The 11,198-nt window shown below is 43.3% G+C and overlaps 1 protein-coding gene across 3 annotated transcripts in view; it reads right to left on the bottom strand.

Moving 5' to 3' along the window:
- The window catches only part of MTAP (methylthioadenosine phosphorylase), an 81,800-nt gene extending 71,564 nt beyond the window's left edge, over positions 1-10,236 (bottom strand). For all 3 annotated transcript variants that reach the window (XR_002823594.1, XM_023728646.1, XM_023728645.1), the window contains exon 1: positions 10,087-10,236. Coding sequence is in view for 2 of the 3 variants with exons in the window: in XM_023728646.1 (XP_023584414.1) it covers positions 10,087-10,119 (33 nt within the window). In the remaining variant the exon portion in view is untranslated. The remainder of the gene's footprint in view (positions 1-10,086) is intronic.
- Between the last annotated feature and the right edge of the window lie 962 nt (positions 10,237-11,198).

The following is an 11,198-nucleotide window of genomic DNA, read 5'->3' as shown; positions in this document are numbered from 1 at the left end:
ATGAATGAAAATTTGTTCTACCCCAAATATCAATATTGCTTTCATTGAGAAACACTCCAGAAATAGTATTTGGATCACCCAGAGGTATCAATGGATAACATATACCCAAGACAGTATTCCCACAATATCACTTCCTTTATGTGACATGAAGGCCTGAGTGTTGGCATCTGTATTTTTGGTTGAGGGAAGAACCTCATGCTTTGAAATGAGATAAGCAGAAGTAAATTTGGACAATCTATTTTAACTTAGGTGACCTGCAGATGGTTGCCACTATTTAAATGTCTTGGGGCAGTCCTTTAGTTTTCTTAATCCCTTCCTTCCATTCTAAGTGCATTTGATTCTAGAAATAGCTTCCATTCTAAGTCACACTGTCTCTTCTTCAAAGCTCACTTCAAATTGTATCTGTCTTAATCACTTCTAGAGCTCCACTGAAGTTAAGTTATGTAATGTTTGAATTTATTGAAGAGAAACCTTGTCCGATTTTCCACTCTCCATAGAATAATGATGCCCATAAAGAACATATTCTGGTTGATAGAATGGCCATCCATCCTGGAATCCTCACATCCTGTGGGATAGATATTATAATTTCTGTTATAGGATAAGCAAACTGCAGATGAACCCCCAAACTCTACACCTACCTTTGAGAAGGACAGAGAGTATGTTCAATCTTGCTCTAAAGAAACATGGGTCTTATTTTCTGTGTTCTGTATAGGGAAGGACCAAGAAATTATAGATTCTCAGAATATATTTTAATACTGCAGATGCATGCAGTCTGCTCTTCCCAGCATGTCAGGATCTAGGCTGTGATGTGAGACTCATGCATTTGATGGGCTGGAGTCTGGCTCCTGCTCTTCATTCTGCTTTTAGAATTTAAGACGCAACTGTGGGCAGTGGAGGAAAATCAAAATCTAGGAAATAACTCTGACAGTACTGCTTTCTTTCTCGACCAAATTGATATGGTGTCTGGAAATAAAGTCTTAAAAGTAAACTGGAAATGGGGCCGTGTTCGTCTTTTTAGCATCTTCAAAAGCAACATGTAACTAGCTAATATTTATTGAGAGCCATGTATTCTTCATTTAATCCTCACAGCTATACTTTGATGTTGATGCTCTTATAATCACTGCCCTTTATTACTATATTGTTCTTGCCACTTTGTGCTAGTCCTGAAGCTAAGTGCTGAACAGAGAAAGATGAGTGTGACCTATACACTCGCAGTCCTTAGAGAACCCCTGATCCTGTTAGAGGAGTCAGAGAAAAAAGTCAGATATTAGACAACAATGTGATAAGGATGGGGTTAGAGACTGCCACTCAGAATCTTGGAAGCACAGAGCAGGGGCATCTTTTCCAGACTTCCTGGAGAAAGTGATATCTGAGCTGAGTCTTAAGGGAAGAGCCAAGGATTGAGGGAGATGAGATGTGTGCGTGTATGGTGGTGGTGGTGGTAACATGGTGGTAATGGTGATGGTAGTGATGTATCAGAGGATGGGTTTGAAGGGAACTGAAGTTGCTGAAGGCAGTAGTTCAGATACTTAACGTGGTCCATTACGATTAGGAATGAAAGTGATTGATTTATTTGATAATTAGGAAGTTGTTGGTGACTTCTATCCTTAGCATGAATAAACATTTATAGTTTCAGAGCCAGAAATGAAGGAAATGCAAAAGCCAAGGAGATAACATTAAAATGACTTTTAGAATTGTGGCTGGTGGGAAACACTGAAGGGGATGGGTACAGATGGGGTGGTAAATTCTGTCTACCCAAATCAGGCAGTAAAAGAGATTAAGAAAGAAATAGATAGAGGTATAACTTGAAAGTGGGAGATATAAATAGAAAAATCGCTGTGAAGGGTATAAACTTGGAGTCCCTGATTACATGTTATTCTTGTTAGGTGCCGTTGAGTCGGTTCCGACTCATAGTTCCGACTCTTAGTGACCTTATGTACAACAGAATGAAACACTGCCTGGTCCTGTACCATCCTCACAATCGTTGCTATGCACGAGCCCATTGTTGCAGCCACTGTGTCAGTCCATCTCGTTGAGGGTCTTCCTCTTTTTTGCTGACCCTCTACTTTGCCCATCATGATGTCCTTCTCCAGGGCCTGGTTCCTCCTGATAACATGTCCAAGCAATTGGGAGATATAAATAGAGAAATCACTATGAAAGGTGTAAACTTGAAGTCCCTGGTTACATAGCAATTATAAAAAGACCTTGAAGGTCCACATGGGGCACAGATAGAATTACCAAGGAAAAAGGTATCTCTCAGATCCTGTGTCCTGGTCTCAATCTCTGACCTACATAACCATTGGTGTTCCTGAGCACTTGACCCAGGAAGGTCTGCTCACCCCAAATTGTAAACTGGTCCTTATAGCCTAGTTTGCCTGGGGCAGCCCTGTTTTATAGCTGATATAGATCAGTTAACACATTTTGCTTACAGTTCAACCTGTGAGAGCTGGAACACCTCAGGATTGCCTTGTTTTTCTGGGTCTTGCAAGTTTTCTGCCTTTGACAGGGTGCAATCTTACCACTTTTCTATCCTCTCTATTAGTGGAAAATATTTGAATTTTCCTTCTCTGACAGTTTTCCACCTGTTATGGATTGAATTGTGTCCCCCCAAAATATCTGTCAACTTGGGTAGTCCATGATTCCCAGAATTGTGTGATTGTCTACCATTTTGTCATCTGATGTGATTTCCTTATGTGTTGTAAATCCAATCTCTATGATGTTAAAGAGATAGGTTCAGTGGCAGGTATGTTAATAAGGCACGACTCAATGTACAAGATGAGACTGTGTCTTAAGCCAATTTCTTCTGAGATATAAACGAGAGAAGAGAGCAAGCAGAGACACGGGGACCTCATACCACCAAGAAAGCAGTGCCGGGAGCAGAGCACTTCCTTTGGACCTGGGGTTCCTGCACAGAGAAGCTCCTAGTCCAGGGGAAGATTGATGACAAGGACCTTCCTCCAGAGCCCACAAAGACAGAAAGCCTTCCCCTGAATTTGGACTTGAAGCCTACTAGACTGTGAGAGCATAAACTTGTTTGATAAAACCATCTACTTGTGATATTTCTGTTATAGCAGCACGGAATAACTAAGGCACCACCTTACATAAGTCTTGCTATTGCACGTTTTGCCATATTTTTAGTCTCCTCCCCTTCTAATCCAAAGTGTCCCACTTTGGAAGATAAATTATATGGTCACCCTAGATAAATGCCTTTCAGTCTTGGGAAAGTTTTGAATTAATAACAGAAATGATGAAATAAATCAAACATAGGATTAATACTCTTAAGTTTAGGAAAAAACCATTTCTTATTTAAACTTTGTAAAGTATGTAAAGATATATAGACTCTCGTGGATTATCCTTGTAATTCCAATTTAGTGTGCAATTGATTTTATGTTTATGCTTATGTTGAAACAATAAGGCAAAGATTATTTGAACCAGGTTCTACACAATATCAGATTGTTCAAGATATTTTGATTTGCTGTATTTCTGAGTCTAAATAATGCAATTTCACGAACTATTCTGAGTACTTGGAAATGTTTTACTTATAACCCATTTCCATTGAGTCAGTTATGACTCAAGTGACCCTATGGTTATAGATGCTGTACATTTATCTTAACAGGAATTTGAAGTGCTTAAAAATTAAACAGAATATAAAGTTGAAACTATTTAATTGAATATAATCACAAAAAAGCACTTAGGAAAATGATTTTGTTCAATATAGGAATGTTAATTCAATAATAATTAAGCCAATAAGCCAATAATAATAATAATAATAATAATAATAATAATAATAAAAACCAAACCGTGGCTGTCGAGTTGATTCCGACTCATACTAACCCAATGGGACAGAGTATAACTGCCCTGTAGGGTTTCCAAGGCTGTATATCTTTATGGAAGCAGACTGCCATATCTTTCTCCCCCGGAGCAGCTGGTGGGTTCCAACCACTGACCTTTCAGTTAGCAGCCAAGTACTTACCCACTGTGCCATCAGGGCTCCTTTCAGCCAATCATAAGTGAATTCAATAATAATAAAAAAGTAAAAGTGATATTCTCATTTTACTAAACTTATCATTGGAATAACAAGATTTTAAAGTTGAACTTAAATGCTTAAGGAAAACTTGTTTATTTATTAACAGCAACTATTATTAAATTGTATTTCCTTTAATTGTTTAAAAATTAATTTAAAAACCAAATAGTTTCCAAACACTTCTTCGTACACCCAGTGCCCTCACTCTGATCTGACACTGGAATATTAATAAAAGCTTCCATTGGCTATTCCATCAAGAACAGAAACTCTGGCCAGATTGGAGTGTGTGAGCAACAGCCTGTAGGTGAGCTACAGAGATGACCTATACCTATTTTCATGACGTTTGGGTGAGAAGGGAGGAGATACTGGGAGATGATTAGAGGAAGTTAAGAAGTCAATAGGGTTTTTTTTTTCTTTTAATGATGGGAGAGTTTTGAGTATGTTTGTAAGCAGAGGGAAAGAAGTTCACATGGAGGAAAAAATGGGAGATAGCAGTGAGAGGGACAATGAATGGATACGATCCCAGAGAACCCAAGACGGATGGGATCAGAAGCACCAACAGAGGACGGTCCTGCACCAGAGGAGGGAGACCTGAGCCTGGAATAAAGGCGGGAAAAGTGAGGGTGGCTGTAAGTTAACACAAGAGTAGGTATTTAAAAAAAAAAAAAAAAAAGTAGGTGTCCTTGACCCTAAGGAGATCACTCTTCATGGCCTCATTTGCTCAACAAAGTAGGAGACAGGAGTTGCATAATAGGTTTGAGGAAAGACGGCAAACATTTGGCATGGCTGTGGGACCATATCTGATTGGGGACCATGAATTTGAAGTGGTGCTAACCTGTGAGGGTATATGATTTTCTCCACAGGCCCCTACTGTCTAATTGAATTGAACCTTAAGGAATTGAGAATACTGAGCAGGTGAGTTCATATTAGCAACCATGGAATTCAGCCTTGTAGGTGTGAGGAGGTGTAAAAGATGGAAGGAGAGGAGGTTCTGGAGGGAGATACTGGAGCTCAAGGTTTTGGAAGTGTAATAACCCCAGGTCATGGCAAGATCCAGCAAGTGAACAACTGAATCAGAAAGAGGAGAAGGTACTTCCTTCCCCCCATATTGTCCACATTAATACTGCATTTCCTGGGGCTGTGGCAGGTAGGGTTTAGGGTAAGAGAAAGACCATGAGCCAGGTTCTAGTTTCTGGACAGGCTAGTAAATGAAAGCCACAAAGATGGGTAGAGAATGATAAGCCAAATGGCAGAGATTTAACAATAATATTAGTCCTTATAGTGGTCATGGGACAAACCAAGCTGGAGAACCAGGAGAATGCCACCTCATGGTATAGGGGGAGTGGAAGAATATCAACTTCCCCACAAGAAAGCTGTGGAAATAGTTGACTAGGTTTCTGTAAAGGCAAGGAGATGGAAAGAGTGATCTGAAAGGAGACTGAGGTTTTGGAGAAAATTGTTAACAATTAATAGGAGCCCTGGTGGCACAGTGGTTAAGCGCTCAACTGCTAACCAAAAGCATGGCAGTTCGAACCCACCAAGTACTCCACAGGAGAAAGATGTAGCAATCTGCTTCCATATATATTTACAGCACTGGAAACTCGATAGGGCCGTTTTACTTTATCCTATAGGGTCGCTGCCCCCACGCTTCTGTCAGTTTCTCGTACTGTGGGGGTTTACGTGTTGCTCTCATGCTGGAAGCTATGCCTCTGGTATTCAGAATCCAGCAGGGTTACTTGTGTGTGATATTAATGATACTGTCTGATAATTTCTCCATTCTGTGGGATACTTTCCTTTGGAATGGGCACACATATGGATCTCTTCTAGTCATTTGGCCAGGTAGCTGTCCTCCAAATTTCTTGGCATAGATAAGTGAACACCTCCAGTGCTGCATACATTTGCTGAAACATCTCAATTGGTATTCCGTCAATTCCTGGAGCCTTGTTTTTTTCGCCAATACGTCAGTGCAGCTTGGACTTTTTCCTTCAGTACCAATGGTTCTTGATCATACGTTACCTCCTGAAATGGTTGAACGTTGACCAATTCTTTTTGGTACAGTGATGCTGTCTATTCCTTCCATCTTCTTCTTTTAATTGTGCTTTAAATGAAAGTTTACACTTCTAGTTAATTTCTCATACAGAAATTTATCCACACACTGATATACGACCCTAGACGCTCTCCCCATACTGTGACAGCCCACTCTTCCTTTCCACCCCAGATTTCACATGTCCATTCAACCAGCTCCTGTCCCTTTCTGCCTTCTCATCTTGCCTATGGACAGGAGCTGCCCTTCCATCTTCCTTTGATGCTTTCTGCATCATTCGGTATTTTTCCCGTACAGTATTTTAACATTGCAACTTGAGGCTTGAATTTTTTCTTCAGTTCTTACAGCTTGAGAAATGTTGAACGTGTTCTTCTCTTTTGGTTTTCTAACTCCAGGTCTTTGCACATTTCATTAAATACTTTATTTTGTCTTCTTGAGCCATCCTTTGAAATCTAAGCTATTTCACATTGAGTGGGATAATACAATATTTGTTTCTTTTGTGTCTGACTTCTTTCACCTAATATAAAATTTTCAAGGTTCATCCATGTCACAGCATGTATCAGGACTTCATTTCTCTTTATGGCTGAGGAATATTCCACTGTATGGACATACCACATTTTCTTCATCCAGTCACCGGTTGATGGATATTTGGGTGGTTTCCACCTTTTGGCAATTATGAATAGTGCTGCAATGAACATTGGTGTACCAGTTATATGTTTGTGTCCCTGCTTTTAAGTCTTTTGGGTATATACTATCAGCCCTCCATATCTTCAGGTTCCTCATCCATGGATTCAACCAACCTTGGATCAAAACTATTCAAGGGCGGAAAAAGGTTCCAAAAAGCAAAATTTGAATTTGCCCTGTGCTGAGCACTACACTGAATTCACGCCAATGAAGTGATGAGTAGGCACACCCTGCTGTAGTCCCCCAACATTTCACAGATTCTCGGTCTCTCTCCAGCACTCACTGTAGAGCACTGTTCGCCTTGAGTCTTGTCATTATTCCTGAAACAATACAGTGCTGTACAACAGCTATTTACATAACATTTACAGTGCATTAGGTATTACAAATAACCTGGACATGATTTAAAGTACATGGGAGGAGGTACGCAAGTTATATGCAAGTAATATATAAGGGATTTCAGCATCCTCCAATTTTTGTATCCTCAGGGGTTCTGGAACCAATCCCCCACAAACACTGAGGGGCAATTGTACATGGGAGTGGAACTGCTGGGTTCAGTTTACCCGTTGCCATCGAGTCAATTCCAACTCATAGCAACCCTAGAGGACAAAGCAGAACTGCCACATAGGTTTTCAAAGGGGTACCTGGTGGATTTGAACTGTTGACTTTTTGGTTAGCAACAGAACTCTTAACCACTATGCCACCAGGGTTTCCTCAGTTTACTAATTAGTCACAAAATAAAACAGAAAACACAGAGCCATCACATGCCAGACTTCAGACATGCCACCCCACATCTAACTGGTAGATGCCAGGCTCTAGTCCCAATTTTGTTATTAACTAAGGCAGATGGCCTTTCTGGGCCTCAGCCTTAAAGTCTGCACAGAGGGCCTGGGGTGGTGGCTATACGGTCCTGAAGAATATTCCGGCTCTACTAGTCTATGATTTAGGGACAGAATATGGTATTTATCAGTCCGTTTTTGCCCTAGAAACTAGTGCCTCATGTTGTCTTTCAGGATGCTGCCTCCGCAGTCTGAGGGGTATGGTGGTGGCACCATGGCTTCTCCAAAGCAAAGGTGTCACCCTTTCCAACCTTAAAGAGACAAATCAGCAGGCAGGCCTAGCACTACTTGCACCTCTTAATTTTATATTCAGCAGCCCACAAAGACCAAAAATATCCATCATTCATCGGTTCGCTAAGCACAGTGCCCATTCTGCACAAAGATACTCCATTAATTTCTCAGGGAAACTCTGTGTCAGGGAGAATGCTGAACCAGATTAAAGTGACAGTGGTTTAAATACTATTTCTGTTTTTAATGGCACTTTAAGTTATTTCTGTAAGGCAAAGGTGACACTTTCCTGTATGCCCAATGAAAGCTGTTATATAATGACACCGACCACAATTCATTTAACTGTTTAAAAAAGATATTCAACATTAATTGCAGCTCCCCTAATAATGTTCATGTGTCGATTCCGACTCTAGTGACCCTATATGAAGGAGCAGAACTGTCCTATAGGGTTTCCTAGGCAGAAATCTTTATGGAAGCAGATTGCCAGGTCCTTCTTCCCATGGAGCTATAGGTTGGTCTGAACTGCCAACTTTCCAGTTCACAGCTGAGCACTTAACCATTGTGCCACGAGGGTTGCTTCCCCTAATAACAGACGCTACCATTTGATAACGTACAACCATGTGCTAAACAGACCCACCAGCTGCAAGCTTATTCCCACTCATGTGACCCCATGTGTGTCACAGTAGAACTATGCTCCATAAGGTTTTCAATGGCTGATTTTTCGGAAGTAGATCTCCAGGTCTTTCTTCCCAAATACCTCTGGGTGGACTTGAACCTCCAACCTTTTAGAGGAGCAAGCACTTAACCATTGGTGCTGCCCAGGGACTCCGCTCAAACCCAAACCCACTGCCGTCGAGCCGATTCCCACTCACAGCAACCCTACAGGACAGAGTAGAACTGCCTCACTGGGTTTCCAAGTAGCAGCTGGTGGATTTGAACTGCTGACTTTTTGCTTAGCAGACCTTCAGGTTAGCAGCCGTAGCTCTTAACCACTGCACTACCAGAGCTCTGCTAGACAAATACTTATTCTAACCTTCGCAACAAATCCTGCAGTACTACCCCCACTTCAGAGATGAATGCCTAAAGAACTCACATACTTTGCCCATGAGCTTCATGAAAGCCCTTTCTGCCTTGATCCCGCAGCCTGGCACAGGAGGGATGTTCTATAAATATTAGTCAAATGCAAGATTCTTTTCAAAATGGCAAAACAAGTTTCACAGCTAAGTCTGACTGTAGCATTCCCAGATCCCTCTCACTCAAGGTGTCTCATCAAGATCTGCAAAGGGCTAATAAGCCAATCACTCTGGCTGATTGCAAACCGACCCCACAGGGATATGCCATCTCTCCAGAGAACTGAACAAAGTGTGGGAAATCAAAATAGATGCTTGGAGAAGACCGCGGACCTTCCAATCCCAGCCGCCAAAAATCTCAGAAAATCAAACAAGTTAACTGCGTTGTTAGCCAATAAGAAACAACCTAAAAGAGGTTTTAAGTTTTATCTTCAGTTTTCCCGTAGGCACTGTAACTCTACACTCTTCCTGGAGACGTCCACTACAAAGGTGTTTAAAGACCCAGGGAGGCTCCCTGCAACCCTCAGGATTCGGGCTTCCTCTGGCCAAAATTCCCACCGTACACGGACTCCTTGTACAGAAACACCTGAGGACTGAAGGCACGAGTAAACGGAGCTCGAACTTGCAAGACTGCAAACAAGGCAGTTTAAACCCAGAGGCCTCAACACAGGGCAGAGATGCCAGTACTACCGTTAGGTATTTAAAAGCAAATAAAAAGCCTTTTAGAAGCCCCACAGCATTTCACTGCAGGGGAAACTTCAGCAGAGAAGGCCTAAATTTAGAAGAGAAAGAAGCCGGAAGCTTGGAGAAGAGCAACTAGGCAGTTCTCCCACGTGGGCCGCCGGCAGTAAGGGAGTCAGGGAGCGGAAGCATAAGTTGGACAAGACACCAGGAGACAGTCTCACGAGCTGCAGGTGCGCAGCCACCTGGGGCCACCCTCCAGATCCAGGGCAGAGGAATGCTGCCAAGGGTGTTGCCTACCCACGCGGGTGCGAGCGCAGATGAGACCAAGGGTGAGGGCCAGTTTGCAAGCATACCCCTCTTTCTTCGAGGCGAGTCGGACCCGGGCGCCGCGCCCTAGACCATCCGAGCCGCGGCTGGGGCGCAGGGGCAGGAAGCACGGCCAAAGGCACGGTTCCCCAGAAAAGGGGCGAGGGGTCACCAGGCTGCGCGGAGTGCGGCAGGGACAGCTAATCTCACCTTTACAGCCGTGGTGGCGGCGCCCGAGGACATGTCTGCAGGAGGCAGGGCACGTCACTGCCCCATGCTGGGGGGGAAACTCAGATCTGTTCGCCGGGCCGAGCAAGCCAGGAAGCGAACACGGGTTCAAACTCTGGTAAGGAAACGAGCAGCGTAAGATCGCAGTGCGGGCGGGGGAGGGCTGCCTGACCCCGCCTCTTCCTTTCCGGTAAGGGGCTGGATTGGGTGTTGCGCAGGATCTCCGCCAAACCCCTCCTCAAAGAGCGGGGCCGTGGTCCGCACTTTTGGGGAGAGCCTTCTGGTTCTCGGTTTCTTTTTATTTTCCAACCCCTGTTTTAACTAGCGAGTTCACAGTAATGGGGTAGAGACCATTTAAGGAGAGCTTGCGTGGTGCCAGACCCTGTGCTATATCCTTTAACGAGCTCATCTAACTTTCACAAAAACCCCGTAAGGAGGACTAGCAGTCCCAGCTCTGCTCAGTACAAGCTGTAAGGCAAGGCCTGCCTGCAATCCTGAAGTTCTCCAGGGAGTGAGGACTGTCTTCACTAGATGAGAGTCACTCTTGCTGCTAACTCCTGGCGTTGGGGGGGGGGGGGGGGGGGGGTAACGGTGTTTTCCACCACTGTGACCCAAGCAGAAGTTAGCTCATTTACTTTATAGGCACCAGGGCAGAAATGAGGTTGACCCAAGACTGCCTTAATTCAGGTATCTGGATGACACAGGAGCCCTGGTGACACAGTGGTTAAGAGCTCGGCTGCTAACCAAAAGGTCAGCAGTTCGAATCTACCAGCCACTCCTTGGAAACCTTATGGGACAGTTCTACTCTGTCCTCTAGGGTCTCTATGAATCGGAATCGACTTGCCAGCAAGGAGTTTTTTTAGTTTTGGATAATGTAAGGGAAATAGACAAAGAGTAGTGAGCTACTGGTTAACCTTTCTGTTTTACAAAGTATGGCTTACTCACCTTCAACTTGTGTGTGTGTGTGTGTGTGTGTGTGTGTGTGTGTGTGTGTGTGGCCTTTTAAAGGGATGAGGCCATCTTTAACCCCTTCCACCCCAAGCTGCATCCAGTACACCTTGATTCAGAATCCAGGCTCTTATTTCCATCTTTTC

Source organism: Trichechus manatus, unplaced genomic scaffold (assembly GCF_000243295.1).
Source record: "Trichechus manatus latirostris isolate Lorelei unplaced genomic scaffold, TriManLat1.0 scaffold00025, whole genome shotgun sequence".
NCBI lineage: Eukaryota > Metazoa > Chordata > Mammalia > Sirenia > Trichechidae > Trichechus > Trichechus manatus.
The sequence above is the reverse complement of the archived record's forward strand: the minus strand, read 5'-3'. Positions and strand labels throughout refer to the sequence as shown.